The following is a 15,663-nucleotide window of genomic DNA, read 5'->3' as shown; positions in this document are numbered from 1 at the left end:
GAAACAACATGTCAGATTTCGAAAGATAAACAGTGCCCAAAATAATTTATTACGACAAACGGCGTAGAACTGTTGCTTGAAAGTTAAATCAAGACAATCACAATGCCTGAAGTGCTACCTCCTCCAATAACATTCGATTTGCTTGCTGCTGTTGATGATAAGTTGGGGATCGGCAAGAATGGAGGCCTACCATGGAAGTTAAAGTAAGTCAAATTCATAAATAAACCATCAAATTTAATTATAAAGCATGTGGCCACATTATTTGAGAAGCGCTTTTCTGCGGGCCGAACGATTAAAATCGTCAACTGCAAATCGAGTGGTCGCGGATTCGAATCCCTACGTAGTACGTAGGCAAATATATTTTATTTTAATAAAATCTGTTATTAATTTTTTTTCAATAAATACCGTCGTCTCCGAAAACTAGCGGTAAAATGGTGAATCTACTTCACATTTGAGCCGATTTTTTTATTTTTTTGTCAAATTTTGGCGTTCGCGCCACAACAAAAGTTTAGGTAGGCACTTATTGAAAAAAAGATAATGAAAATGTATTATGTAAAAAAATAAATATTTTAATGAAATAAGAATGATTCCATTTATTTAGTTTTAATTGAACTCAAAAACTAGCATAGTATTGAAAAAAATCGGTATTTTTGTGTTTTTTTTTAATCGCCATGTTGAAATGTTTTTCGTATTTAACAATAACATTTTATTTCCTATTTTGGATTTTATCTTCGCTATTTATAAAAATCTCCGCCCTGAAAATTTATAATTTCGGTGTATTTTTTAACTATGTCTTTTAGACCTGACATTTTATTTTATTTATTTGCGTTATAAACAGTCTTTATACCTTCATATTTTACAATGTTAGGAATTGTTTTTAATACATATCATACAAAAGTCCCAACCGCTCCCGATTTTCCTACTGGCATCTCTCTGACGTTAGGCAAGGTAGTGTGGATGGGGAGGGGATGGGGAGAGGAAGGTTGGGAGTACCGAACTATTCAGATTCAGTCACCAAACACAGCTAAAGCCATTTCAAGAAACATTTAGATTCATAATGGTGGTATTTAAACAGGGCGATATTAAGATTTGAACCCGCGACTTCTGGATTCGTAGTCGAAAATCTCAGAGACGTTATTTCGGTTGCTTTGTGTTGGGAAGTAAGAGCTTCACAGATGCACTCATAGAGGGCAGTGCAAAGAGCTTGCATGGAAGTCCGTAAGATAGCAGCTAGTGGCCAGTAGTCGCCAGGGCCAGTGAGAATGCTCCCAGACAATCTTCCTGTTCTCAGATTCCATTTAGCCAGTTTCTAGTTAGGTCGACTATAGAGTCACCATTGTAATAAGCGGAGTATTAATAAATCCCTGATTTATCACAAAGAACCAACTATTTATAATCTCCTTCCACGACGAGTTGGAGAACTGTTTGTGGGAACACAACACTTTGTAAACTCTGCTTGAAAGATATTTATGCTTGTCATGTTGCTCTCTGGCAGGAACCCTGACAATCTAATCCGACTGATAACATTCCTGCGTACTTTGGTATACTGTTTTTTGCAGGAAAGAAATGGGTTTTTTTACTGCGATGACTAAGACTACTTTAAAGCCCAACAAGCGGAATGTTGTGCTGATGGGGCGGAAGACATGGGAATCTATCCCTGACAAATTTCGCCCACTCTCCGGCAGACTAAATGTGGTCCTCAGCAGAACTGCACAGGTGTCCACCGAGGATGTTCTGTTTTTTCTTGATCTGGAGTCCGCTTTAAAACATCTGGAGAATAATCATTCCAGCATTGATCGAGTCTGGATTATCGGGGGAGCAGGAGTTTACAAGGTTTTCTTCTTTTTTACTTAAAATAACTATTTACATGCTTTTATTTCAAAATGGCGGAGAGGGGAGCCCGACTTCGTTTTATGTAACTTATTCATCAAACCTCTCTATCACTATTTGAAAAATGTTGAACTAAAATCATAAAACAGAAGTCAGTTGAAATAATATTGTTTAAAGTCATTTTTAATCCCATTTGTTTTGTATCTGGTTCATTCAATATTGTGAAATATCAACTTATTTTACTGTTGTTCTGCGTAGAGTTTTATTCAGATATACACGGAATTTTTTTACTGCAAGCGTAATAACGTCTACCCGAAAATCCTGTAGATCCTGGAATCTAGAGGCTTTGGTTTGGAAAAAACAAAATTAGTATAATGTATACAAATGGTAGGCCCACCAGCGATTTTACAAAAATATAATAAAGCAAACACAAGTCGAATGCAATCCATGCACATAACTTTTGGAATGGTAAAAAAAGGGTGAACCCTTTACCGTAGAGAATTATAACTAGTGAATCAAAAAGTTCTTATCTTTACTACGTGTCTTTACGCTGATAATTTAAAAAAATAATGTTTACAATAATGGTAGATTTGTTTTACGACTCGTATCAAGACTCAAGTAAGATAATACCTAATAATAAAATTTCACCAATAATCATTATCTCTCCGAAAATTAGGTTATAAAAATTTACCACAATGCAAACAAAAAAGCTTTTAGTTTGTTCAGCGCCGCCTTGAGATGGATGGATGGATACACAAGGACAATAATTGCTTTTAGAATTATTATTAGTAAATGGGAACATTCGGGAAGATTCATTTGTAATATGTACCTACCTACTTGCAGTCTTAAAGAATATTATTGTTTGAGGGGATTATAATATTTCAGTGTTTTGTGAAGAATTTTTCTTAAGGCGAAGCTTAATGCCAAATCACTATTTTGGTTAATCTTTATAACGAATTGGTGTACATTATGAATACCAAAAAATATGCTTTAGATAAATTGAAGGTTTTCATATCGTATAGCTTGAGTAGAATACAAATAAAAATAAATGACTCAATAAAAAATATAAATGTAATCAACTAAAAAAATATATTTTTTCAATAGAAATGTATGAACGCATAAAGGAAACAACTTTAAAAAAATACACTATTATATCTATGATTTAATAATTCCGCTCGCACAGGGCCGGCACTGAATCTACTGTATCACATTTGAAAACGCACAAAGAAAAATACCTCTTTTATCTTTATGCTGCTGCCACACGCAAAGCTCACATCAAAAGTTAATGTACAGCGCATCATCTTTTCTACCGACACACGACGCTATCAAATATTTCTTCCTATGGTAGGAGAGGGGGTCAGTTGAATTCGAGAGCGGCCGAGGAACATAATTTCATCTGTCAAAGTGACAACTTTACTTACTGACAGCTTGAGCACGTTTTCGAAATGGATGATACTTGTCGCCTATTGCTGGATCTGTTGGACAGCTCATCCTCAGATGATGATGCCGCCAGCAGTGCTCAGTTGACTATATAATTATAAATGCTATTTATAAACTTTTTAGATTTTAAACAATCTGCGCGTAAATAGCGCATTTTCACATAACCTGACATAACCTCTCCGTCGAATCAGGAAATTCGCATTTCGCACGCCGATCGACGAAAGCGACATATAATAAATTATTGTAAAATAAGCTCACGTCGATTTCCAAAAATGTCGAAGGCAAAGGCGGCAAGGACCAACACCAGGGCAGGGAACGAGAAGAGAGCACGAGAGCTGACGAGAGCAAACCAGATTACCCAGGAAAACAATTGAAAACAATCAACAAACGAACAAACTAGAAGCTTCTCTATGTAGGTATCAGGCCGTCCAACTTTATCAAAAAACCGAATGATATTACCATAAAAACATACTGAGATTAAAAATATGATTAATTTTGAAAGGGCGAAAATTTGTTTACTTCAAATTCAAATATTGATTATATTTATATTTTAAATATATGTTAAGTATGTTTGCCAAATAAAGTTTTTTTTATGTTTCTAAATTTACTAGCACACATGACGATATGAGCTAACATAATAAATAAGAAATGCATTATTAGGCTGCTTATGTCATGGCTGTCAAAGGGAACACGGAACTTAGTTGGTAGCTCCGTAAATAAAATGACCCCCTCTCCTTTTTACGGCGGAGAGGGGGACGCATAACTTTTCAAATATCGCGTCGGGAGCGGTTACGTAAAATAAATTCGGTTAGCGAAGTTCAGAACCACACTTATAGCGCGTTATCTTTTTACGTGTGTCGGGTCTGTATGGGATTGTATGGCGAGCGCTATTGTGCTTTATATTATCTGTTGACGTGAGCTTTGCGTGTGGCAGCAGCTTCAATCTTTAACTTTGCCCATTTCTAAAACTTTCGGTCGGCAAAAGGTGATTTTTCCGTTGGCAGGTCAAACCATGCAAACTGTCGATTAATAGGTCATTTTTTTATAAGTCCCTGGGGCCAATGGGGGTATGCCATCCCCATTTTTTTACTACATTTTCTCCACACAGGAGGCCCGGAAGAAAAAAAATCTCAGGGCTTGAGTCATCTTTGAGGATGATGTTTGGGGGTATTTTTAGGGAAAGGAAGTAGACGAAGTTCTGGAAAGGAAAAAGGTATGAGGTGTTGGTAGGAATCTAGGGATCAGCGTTTTCAGGAGTGACGGACGTATAAATCCATCCCTACCACCGCGGTGCAAGGCAATGGATCAAGTTTGATATGAATTGGATACGGTTAAATCCATTGTTACGTAATACAATCACACAAGTTGCTACAGTGTGATTGTATTACGTAACACCATTTATGCAGAATTATTATTATTTTTTGTAATATATAACGTTATGTTTAAACGGTTTCTAGAAACCGTTTATTCTGCCCGGAACGCTTTCGGTTTTTTTAAAAGAAACCGAAACGCCCACCTCTAGTGTAAGTACCTACCTACCGTGTACCTACGGATTTGCGTAAATTACAGTTGCGTTAGACAGCGAAGTTGTGCAGTTATTATTACGCCTGCTTTGGGTTTAATTAACGCTAAATGATCGCTATGTTTGATTGGGAACAACGGTCTTTATAAATTAATTATATTTTAGGAATCCATGGAACACCGAGGCTGCAACAAAATCTACCTCACCGAGATCGAGGGGGACTTTGAATGTGACGTTTTCTTCCCGGAGATCCCACACAACTTCACCAAACTAGAAGATCACGGAGAAGAAGGGGGAGCTGTTCCCATCGAAGAACAGGAAGAGAACAACATCAAATATCGCTACAGAATTTACCATAAACAGGCCTAGATTCTTTAAATATATGTTTATAATCCATAACCCTCGTATTCATTTAATTTATTTTGGTAGGCAGGGGGCATTATCAGCTTCCAAGCTAGTGGGTGGCAGCCTAATTTTTTTGATAGAGCTTACAGGGAAGAAACAAGGAAGTAATCAGAATAATTTAGAAATATTTACAATACAAGCTGACATGTACTCGACGTTGATCGGTAATTTGAACAGTGCCGTCTTAAGCCGTGAAGAGGCCCATGGACATACTGAGTTTAAGGGGGCCCCTTTGAAATCCGTAAACCAATAGCCTGCTCTATGTGGGCGCAATTGGAGTAGTCCGCTCCGGGCGCCGAATTTCCAAGGCGACAAGGCGCTGATAATACCCAACCCAACACATTGTCCTTGAGTTTATTTTTCATAAAAACAGCGCTTCACACAAAGACAAATCATCCAAAAATTATTTATTACAGTGATCACCCACCTAGTCATCTACCAGTTTTGATAAGGGGCGCCAAAATTTTACTCGCGCCGGGGCACCGTTTGGTTCAGGGTCGGCCCTGCGTAAACCTACAGAGCACTACAGAGAAACAAGAAACCACGTGTTTAGAGAATATTTCGGGAGAATAAATTTTCGGGGCTGGAGTCAACATTTCAGAATTTACCTAGATTTTTGTACTTTTTCCATTTTCCCTAAAAAGTATTTTTTCCCTAGATCTACGGAAATATCCGTAAACGTCACATCACTGCTAATGGTTTATTTATGCTGCTAACCACTGACGTTTACTTCAGATAGTTGATTTATGGTTTACTTTACTTCTTTTGGCGCAATTTGAATTACCTACATTCAGTTTCAGTATAACGTCAGATCTCGGAATTCAAGTTGACAATATTGACCGCTAGTATATTCAAATTCAGTGCCCAAATAACTTTATAGAACGATTGCTTTCAAATTACTTTTGCGATTTTCAAAACATCAGTTTAAAATGCCTGGGACACTAGCTCCCCCGATGAAATTCAATATAATCGCGGCTGCAGATGAGAAGTTGGGAATTGGCAAAAGTGGAGGACTGCCATGGATGTTAAAGTAAGTCATATTTCCTTGAATGAACCGCGTGTCCACATAATTTGTCGTAATTTGTAGATACTACTGAAATACTTTGTCAATAAATTATTGTTCTCTGTGGATACCGAGGAGCTGATAGCCGTCTTACCCCCTTTTCAAAGCAATTAATGCATAGTGAGAAGTCCTGCAAAAGAAACGATATTTTATTATTGTTGTCAATTTATTATGCCTTATAATAAAGAAGATGTTTCCTCTCAAATCTACATGGAAGGCATTTCTAGTGTTTATTAACTAGATACAGATATTTATGTATCCACTTAGATTATGTCTTACTATGTCAGTATAACTATAGTAGAGTGGTAGATAGGTACTCACAGTATCACCCTGATGATAGTCCGCCATTTATAATCGACAGCTCTGGCTGCGTTTGGTGACCAGTTCCGAATAGCCGTGTACATCCCATCCTTACTCCTCCCTACTCCGGTCAGCCTCGCAACAAATCCCAATTGGGGATACCCTAATCCATGGGATCCGCATACTTTTTGACGTTGAGAGCTTCTTTTCACCTCAATTTACATGGAAATCGACTTCTAATAAGTATCTTAATAGAATTTAATCATTCAAATACAACATAAGTCTAACAATACCCCAAAAAGGTCCCTTAATTTGACCATCAGGAATCTAGCAAAACTATTTTGTTGTACGGCCAGGATATTATTTTTTATTAAAATACAGTTTCACAAATTGTAATTTGGATCGATAGAAAATGCTGTGGTTTTTTTTTGTTCTGATGCAGGAAAGAGATGGCTTATTTTAATAAGATGACCAAGACTAGTTCTCATCCCGATAAGCAGAATGTGGTGATAATGGGTCGGAAGACCTGGGAATCTATCCCCGTGAAGTTTCGACCTCTCTCCGGCCGACTGAATGTGGTGCTTAGCAGAACTATGCAGGACTCCACTGATGACCCCCGAGTCCTGGAATGTAGTGATCTGGATACGGCAATGATGTGCCTGGAGAGTGATCATGCCAACATTGATCGGGTCTGGATTGTTGGGGGTGCAGGAGTTTATGAGGTTAAAATTGTTCTTTATTTACATATCGCAAAGTAATTACTACAACTAGATAACTCTGAAATCATGTCATTTGTAAGCTTGCATGTAATTTGTAATCTTGCATGTAATTTGTAAGCTTGCATGTAATTTGTAAGCTTGCATGTAATTTGTAAGCTTGCATGTAATTCGAAAAGCTGATTTTGTAGTTACCTAGTTGTAGTAATTACTTGTACTATTTTCATACTTTATTTATTTATATACATAATTTTATTACTAGTTGTGTACATCAATTGCAACAACAACATGAATAAGTTGCAACAAGCTCCAAGCCCGGTCCCTCTATACATGCCTTGGATTCACAGCAATCCCTTGTGTTCTAGATTACAAAGCTTTGAACTTAAAACAGCAATACTGTAATTTACGACACGACACACGGAACAAAACGAAAAACAGTATACATTCTCAATGTTCGAATATCTTCGTGTAAATAAACGCACAGCACATAAATACACAAATACTAGCAACCGTCTTAGACTCACTGCGTTGAAAACACAACGTACAACCGTAGAGCAAGTTGTACGCTTGAATATCTATGAACCGCATACACGTATACCGTCAACAGCTTGGATGCTATCTTTTACCCAGTATCCAAAAAGCTGCAAAGAATTCGAATTTCGCGCATGCTTATTCACTCTCGCCTGCTTATTAATATCTCTTATAATTACCTACCACTTTTTTATCTTCGCTAGCTTATTAACTAACCTTTAGAACTCCTTTTTTTTTTTTTCTATGTTAACTCACTACCTATATAATATTAGATGTCTTTGGGGATACTGTATGGAGGGTCTTTTTAAGGGAATGTAGAAGAGGAAGTTCTGGGAAGGAAAGAGTCAATCCATGTAATGGGCAAATTATTTTAAAGAGATTACATTTTAATGTAACAAACGCCCGTACGCAGTATCCAACGATACTGGGTGCGAAGCAATTGAAAAACAACCAATGTTCCACACACAACAAGCGTGTAAAATGAAAAACCGACACATGTTTATGTCACCATCTCTTTAAAACATATAATATTCATCGTGCTGTCTCCCTCATGGCCATGACCCAAGCTTTCTTCGGTACCTAATTTTTACTTCTAAGAAAGACATCATAGTGCCATCTCGTTTATTACATGGTGCGCATAGGGACAGTAGATGCCAACTTGGGGACATTCTTTAAATTAACCCAGTGGTGTCGTGATCGTGTGGACTTGTGAATGAAAGCTTCTGCTAGAGATAACAGATGTCACTGCTCATCACTTGCCGCCGCCGTTCGCAACTCCGCTATTTCGCGGTACATTTCAAATAAATTAAAAATAAGACCAGTTGTTTTAATGCATATAATTTATTATTATTGTTGTCTTATAATTTTGGGGGGTCAAACAACAATTGACCTAAGGGAAGAACCGCCACTTGGTATATTGTAACCGAAAGTAAAATTGGGATCAAGATAAATTTATGAATGGATACGCGATGGAGTAAGCGAACGAGGTAAAAAAAATGTAACTCGTCCAAGTCTAGATCCTAAATGCCATTTTTTTGGGATAACAGTGTCTGGGATGTTATCACTAGTGCTACTTTACTGTGAGGCTCATCACACACGGGGTTATTCAAATTCGACTCGAGTTTTGCATGCATATCATACCCGTCGCTCGTGAGTTTCCGCCATACTATTTTGCTAGGGTTTAAATACAGGACTACGGGACTGACGTCAGTCGCAATCTACTGATAGTGCTGGTCACGTGCTATGCGAGTTGCATAAGCATCTATTGCACTTGTTTACAGAATGGTGTCTGACCATGATTTCAATGTTAAATTTGTTCTGAAGGTGGAAAAATATCCATGTTTATATAAAACTATAATTTTCCGTAATACGCAAGAAATAATAAGTGAAAGCAAAATCTTCTTTTAGATCGTTTTTATGTTTATAACAAAAAGATGAATGTTGTCTTATCGCTAGACTCACTTGACATTGTGTTAACGCTGTGAACGGAAACCAGCATTAACCGAAATTCATTTTATTCGCTTGGCAGGGAGATAATGTATCATAATATTATTCTAATTTGTCATTTCGTCACTTGCAAACATTGATTGATCTGTGAAAAAGCATGTCGCAAATTTCGTGTCAAATGTAATAATTTTTCATATTTAAAAGTCAAGTACTGTATTTATTTACAAGAAAGCCTCTTATGACTTCTTACTATTATGAAGAACGTTTATTTAGCTGCAATATATAATAAACCTCAGGAATATTTTCGTATTTCTTCATTATATTTTTTTATAAGATTCTAATCTAAAGAGAAAAACATTTATCTGAATATCAATAAGCTATCCTGGGGAAACTACACAGGATAGGTATATATGATTTTTATAAATATGTAAATACATTCTGGTAACACGGAACAAATTGTAAAAAAACAAGTAAGTTATCACGAAAATAGTGTCAGCCGGCGCATGGCAGGACGCTCTGCATTTTCGTTGGCACACTAAGGATTAAATAGTAGCGTCAGTAGGAGACTTGTGGTTGCCTCGCAGTCGCGTATCTTGTAAATATCTCTGTGTGCGATGGGCCTAAGTTGTTTTTATCTGTGGCCAGAGTAGTTACAATCATTGATTCCAATACCGACTGATGTAATTGCATTCCAGGAAGCCATGGAACACAAAGCCTGCGACAAAATCTACCTGACTGAGATCGAAGGGGACTTTGGCTGTGATGTTTTCTTCCCGGAGATCACCCCCAACTTCATCAAGCTGGAAGATCATGGAGATGAAGCCGAAGATGTTCCTATGGAAGTGCAAGAGGAAAACAACATCAAATATCGTTACAGAATTTATAAAAAACAGGCGTAGAAATAAGACTCAAAGAAGATAAAGTTAATTAAAAGTTTTAAAAAAACCTTTACTGTTATTTATTTGGTTTGATTACATCAATTCACAATTTTTATAAATATCTGCCTAAAATGTTTTACATAATAAATGTTTTTATATTTTATATCAATTGTTTCTTTTGTTACTTCCCATATATAAAGATTGTTTTCTGATTTATATGTGCATAATTTAACCAAACCTGGAGAAGCGCATGTTCACTGAATAAAGTAAAAGATAGAAGAAGCAGATGCAGATCATCGATGCGTTGGACTAATGTGTCCGGAAAGTCGGTATCTTCAGCCCTCCGTGTAGAGCAGAACCGGAGTTGGGCGTATTATTATATTTTAGGGTATTTGGTAAAAACTAAGTTATTTTGTATAACCTACCTATAACAGAAATTTTTAAGAACTCTATAAATCTTTTTGTCAATTAAAAACAAAAGAATAACTTGGCAACATTATTTGGCCGTCGCGTTTTTTAAAAAACAATTTTCTATTTATGTGGATGATGCACACGAATTGCCCTCACCAAAAAAATAAAAATATCATAGTGAATATTTTCATTTGAGACTGATTTAAAGTAAATATCTGTTAAAAACGTAAAATAAACGATTAATAAAATATTCCCCTGGGTTTGGTAGAGTACACAAATTTATTTTAATTTACGAACAAGAAACGAAAACATTTCATAACAGCGTGCAACATAACTATATTTTCACTATAGCAACACGCGATAATATCTGAAATACGACCGACGACCGACTTCATAAATGACAATCTCAACACGTGAATTTTGACACTTTTTATTCGGCTACCGCGTATCGTTGTTGTTTCGAGTCTAAACGAAATCAATTGTTTATCAAAATGGCAGTTCGAGTTCAATTCGAGAATAATAATGAGGTTGGAGTGTTTAGTAAACTAACAAACTCATATTGCATCGTCGCTATCGGCGGGTCCGAGAACTTCTACAGCGTATTCGAAGCTGAACTTGCAGATACAATTCCAGTTGTCCACGCAAGTATCGCCGGCTGCAGAATAGTGGGGAGGATGGCTGTAGGAAACAAAAACGGCCTCCTCGTACCCTCTTCCACAACAGATACTGAATTACAGCACCTGAGAAACAGTCTTCCCGACGCTGTCAGAATACAGAGAGTCGAAGAAAGACTCAGTGCCCTGGGAAATGTCATAGCGTGTAACGACTACGTAGCCCTCGTCCATCCTGATCTCGACAGAGAAACAGAAGAAGTCTTGGCCGATGTGTTAAAAGTGGAAGTGTTCAGGCAAACCGTAGCGAGTAATGTTTTAGTGGGATCTTACACAGTTCTGAGTAACCAGGGAGGGCTCGTGCACCCTAAGACGTCAATTCAGGACCAGGATGAGTTATCTTCACTTCTACAAGTCCCACTGGTAGCTGGGACCATCAACAGAGGTAGTGAGGTGCTGGCTGCCGGTATGGTGGTCAACGATTGGTGCTCTTTCTGCGGTATGGACACAACTTCCACCGAAATCTCCGTTATAGAAAGTGTATTCAAGCTAAATGAGGCACAACCCGGAGCCATTACATCCACCATGAGGGCCTCGCTCATCGAAAGCATGTCCTAGATGACAACTATAAAAGAGACCTGCGATGTTGTAACTTCTACCAGTGCTGGAGCCTCCATTATCTCGTCTTTTATGTTGTTTATATTATTGTTACTATAATAGTGCAACACTTCAATTTCGAATGGACACTTTATAATGTGTTATTTTAATTATGTAAATTACGGAAATATACAAATTTATACAATGTTTGTTGTTTTTATTGATTATATTACCTTGGTCAATTAATATCTAGGGGATGTTCAGAAGGTATATCCCTATATCATGTTGGTTGACTCGTTATGACTACAATAACTTCAACTATGTGCAGATGGGAGAGTGAATTGTGGAAAGAGAAGGTAACAGGATGGTGAAATAAAAATAATGTCAACATGGGCTGGTCCTACACAGGCGCAAATGGAGCAGTCCGCTTTTGCCAAGGTGCTGATAATACCTAACACAACATCCTTGAGGTTTTCACTAGCACCAGGCGCTGTTTGACTCATTAGTTCTTGAAATCACCCTGGATAATCGATCTCCCGTTTGCAGGAGAAAATATTTATGGTGACATTGACCTGATTCTGAGCCAAATTTGAAAAGTAGATATGAAAATGTAAAGTATACTCCTTATAGGTATGACTAATTCATTTTATCCACTGGAGCGATAGAGAATTCCAGGCGTTTGGTTTCGGCCGCGCTCATACCTCTGAATACTAATATGGAAGTGCTTACTGTAAAGTCTTATTTAAAGTCAATGAATCCACCTATATTATTTCACAATTTATCAAATATTTTTAAGTTTGCAAAACAAAAAAATTTAAATGGTAAAATTTATAAATGTGTGAATTCTGTATGTTAGTTACCGAAATTGTCCTAGTTTTTTTACTTAATTGAGGCAGTATCGATCGTTACTATTTCCATATATTTTTACTTAATTGGGGCATTATCGAAGGTTACTATTTCCAAGTTTACTGACAATTTTCGGCACGTAAACAGATGCTTAATTTTTAGATAATAAATTGAAATGGCGTCTACACATTGAAGTATATAGATAAAGCCAACATTAACGTTCGAAGTATGGGTCACTTACATTGGTTCATTGTCCGCTATGAGGTACCACGGACTCTGTTACAAGGGCTCCCTGGGCACAGGTCTCCGGCGATAACTTTAAAATGATGAGATATTGTACAAGTTGTACTGGAAAATATAGGGAAACAATGGTATAACCTTTCATCAGTTAATAGGGTTGTACCATAATCAGCAGTTGTGTAAATTGGCTTTTAAATATTAAAAAATACTCAAGGACCACTTGAAGTTAGTTCGCCGGTAACCCAAATGTTCCATGCAGTGGCGCGGCGGGCGGTCACTCCGTTCGTTGAGTTCGTTCACGGTCGGAATATTTCGGGCGACATCGACAGCCGCCACACCCTCCTTCCTACTTCCCTCACAGGAACAACATTTTACACTGATTTTGCAAGGAATATAGACTCTATTTATATACCTCAATGGTATTCTACAAGCAGACTTCACAATACAAAAGATTATCTAGAATATTCAATGAGATGAACATATTCGATAAAAGCTTTATCGAGCTAGCGACTAAACACACGAGAACATGTTCGAGAATGCTCTAAAAGCAACTCGAACAAGTAAGGCAAAGGGCTTGCAGTGCTTTCCATTGTGGTACTTTCGTTCTTAAACGAATTGGCTGGCGTAGCGACACTAAAATTGAGTGCAGTGGGTAAATTATAACAAATTTGTAAAAGAGTCTAACAAATAGTAAAAAGAATAAAAAATAAAAAGAGCCCGAACTTTTATTTTCCTGATTTGGGATATTATGTAGAGAGTATTTTATGCAGCCAGCAATATGCTCGCCATTGTAAAAAGTAACAGTAATTTGTAAATAGATTTTATTTTCGATGACCAAATGTTGGATATTACAATGCGAGTTGCCTGTAGACTGTCAGATTAATTTATTGAAAAATCACCAAAAATGGGATGGTCAAGGTGCCTCCCGCGCATGTTGGTTTGTCCCCTTTCCCTGATCGACTTATGTATTATTTTGAATGTCTGTAGCTTTCGAGTGGTTATATTACTGACAGTAGATTCGGAATAGGACCAAAAATAGAATGCATTTTCAGGATTATTGTAAAAAACATATCTATTTTGTCGATAACTATATTTGGATAAATGTCACAAATCTTTATTATAATCTCTTTACACTATAATATCTTTAAAGCATAATATTAAATACTAAACTATTACAAAACAAACTAGAAAAAAGTGTAAACTTGACTTCTTAAATTACTTTATTGTACAACTTTTAAGGACAGTAAATATAAATAATAATATACTCAAACCCACTACTATCTAATTTTGGAAAATGTGATGCAACCAAAACAGAAAGCTTTATTCATTTATTGGAGATTGTACCACACATTTAAAATTAAGTAATACATATAAATTGATGACATCATAAGAATTAGAATTAGTCATCAAAACTCTTGAGCAAGTCAATTGATTATCAGAATCTAATCATAATAGACTTAATACATCACAGGGATCTCTACATAGACACATAATATCGTCAGTACATTAAAACCTGGTCACAACGTGGTTAATCTAAAATAATAGAACCAATATTTCGAGTACAAACGCAGTTAAAAATCATAACCAGATATGATATAAATTAAGTTGTTTGATAAAGTATGAGCATGTGCACACTCACAGGTAAACTGCAATGTTTGAAATGTGTAGGTACAAATAATATTTTTTATAACATTTTGGAAAATAGTGACTTTGTGATGAAACCTTATTATTAAATGAAACACTTACAGGCCGTTGTTCCCAACTTTTCAAACGATCAGGCTCCGATCAGCCAAGTGATTTGTTCAGTAACGTTCAATTCGCCTGATTCAAAACATCTGTACCGTTGATTATATCTAGTGCCCCGCCTACTTTCATAGACAAAGTAAAACTTTCAATATTAAATTAATATTGACGAATTAATTATTGTATATATTATTCATGCATACATATTTTTTTAAATGCTGCAATACATAAACCGATATTTTTATGAGTTTTTAAATAAACTTGTGTAATATGTTAAAAATAAAGTGTTAGCTTGACTTTAATGCCACCGTGTAGAATATTTTTCACTCTGTCAACTCTTTTTATAACTAGTAATTTACCGAGGAAAGCTTAATGCAGTAGTATGGCTTCATTAAATTGTTGGATCGCTCAATCGTCACCTTTCCGTTGGAAAGAGCGTAGTTGCGCATTTGAGCAGTGTTGAGCCAAAATTTCAGCCCAACAGTTGATCAGTAGGATTGGGAACAATGGTCGTTAGTGACTTAGTGGACAATATCATCTTTGAGAAGTTTTTGGCTGGTAAATGCAATAAAATCAAAATTTTTTTAGCCAATAGTGCGTAATTAATATTATTGTGGTAGGAAGATAAACCGCCATGTACACACGCTAGGCCTAAAACACTCTTGGAAGGTTTTTAAGGAAATTTGAAAATAAAACTGATTTAAAGAAATAATATAAATATTTACAGCCTGGGATTATTGTGGATGCTCCCACTTATCAAACTGTATTGTTAAGAAAATACTTGTAGAAAGATGCATAATAATCATGCACAGTTCCAAAGAATGTGTGAACGGAAGCGACTGGGCAATTCTCTTTATTCAAATCAGTCCTGCACAAACCTAACTCACCATTTTAATTATTCACAAGTCGTGTTTTTTATAAAATCTACGACATCACACCATTTGCCAGTCTTCAAACATTGAAATTCACTAACCCCATATTTTTAATTCTTTTAAGAATATTCCATATTATTATAGTAACATGTTTCAATTTATCCATCCAAAAAGAAGTCAAATATTACCATCCCTAGGGGAGTACTGATCAG

The 15,663-nt window shown here is 36.4% G+C and overlaps 3 protein-coding genes across 3 annotated transcripts; all 3 read left to right on the top strand.

Annotated features, from left to right (window-relative positions):
* Positions 1-45: 45 nt before the first annotated feature.
* On the top strand, positions 46-5,161 carry LOC149420625 (dihydrofolate reductase-like). Its single transcript, XM_089636395.1, has 3 exons — positions 46-203; positions 1,560-1,833; positions 4,958-5,161. The coding sequence occupies exons 1-3, from the start codon at positions 103-105 to the stop codon at positions 5,159-5,161; spliced, it is 579 nt and encodes a 192-aa protein (XP_089492521.1). The 5' UTR covers positions 46-102.
* Positions 5,162-5,779: 618 nt separating this feature from the next.
* LOC149420624 (dihydrofolate reductase-like) lies at positions 5,780-10,294 on the top strand. Its single transcript, XM_089636246.1, has 3 exons — positions 5,780-6,227; positions 7,003-7,282; positions 9,949-10,294. The coding sequence occupies exons 1-3, from the start codon at positions 6,127-6,129 to the stop codon at positions 10,150-10,152; spliced, it is 585 nt and encodes a 194-aa protein (XP_089492372.1). The 5' UTR covers positions 5,780-6,126; the 3' UTR covers positions 10,153-10,294.
* A 595-nt stretch (positions 10,295-10,889) lies between these two features.
* On the top strand, positions 10,890-11,955 carry eIF6 (eukaryotic translation initiation factor 6). Its single transcript, XM_089636245.1, has one exon. The coding sequence runs from the start codon at positions 11,034-11,036 to the stop codon at positions 11,769-11,771; it is 738 nt and encodes a 245-aa protein (XP_089492371.1). The 5' UTR covers positions 10,890-11,033; the 3' UTR covers positions 11,772-11,955.
* The last annotated feature ends 3,708 nt before the right edge of the window (positions 11,956-15,663 follow it).

This window comes from Hesperophylax consimilis, chromosome 10, assembly GCF_061612785.1.
Source record: "Hesperophylax consimilis isolate HC1 chromosome 10, BYU_Hcon_1.0, whole genome shotgun sequence".
Taxonomy (NCBI): Eukaryota; Metazoa; Arthropoda; class Insecta; order Trichoptera; family Limnephilidae; genus Hesperophylax; species Hesperophylax consimilis.
The sequence above is the reverse complement of the archived record's forward strand: the minus strand, read 5'-3'. Positions and strand labels throughout refer to the sequence as shown.

What these genes read in the sequence shown, in the direction of transcription:
- LOC149420625 (XM_089636395.1), top strand. Translation starts at nt 103, where the DNA reads ATGCCTGAAGTGCTACCTCCTCCAATAACATTCGATTTGCTTGCTGCT. An exon ending in GGCCTACCATGGAAGTTAAA is followed by an intron (nt 204 to 1,559) that starts GTAAGTCAAATT and finishes TGTTTTTTGCAG; the next exon opens with GAAAGAAATGGGTTTTTTTA. An exon ending in GGGGAGCAGGAGTTTACAAG is followed by an intron (nt 1,834 to 4,957) that starts GTTTTCTTCTTT and finishes ATTATATTTTAG; the next exon opens with GAATCCATGGAACACCGAGG.
- LOC149420624 (XM_089636246.1), top strand. Translation starts at nt 6,127, where the DNA reads ATGCCTGGGACACTAGCTCCCCCGATGAAATTCAATATAATCGCGGCT. An exon ending in GGACTGCCATGGATGTTAAA is followed by an intron (nt 6,228 to 7,002) that starts GTAAGTCATATT and finishes GTTCTGATGCAG; the next exon opens with GAAAGAGATGGCTTATTTTA. An exon ending in GGGGTGCAGGAGTTTATGAG is followed by an intron (nt 7,283 to 9,948) that starts GTTAAAATTGTT and finishes ATTGCATTCCAG; the next exon opens with GAAGCCATGGAACACAAAGC.
- eIF6 (XM_089636245.1), top strand. Translation starts at nt 11,034, where the DNA reads ATGGCAGTTCGAGTTCAATTCGAGAATAATAATGAGGTTGGAGTGTTT.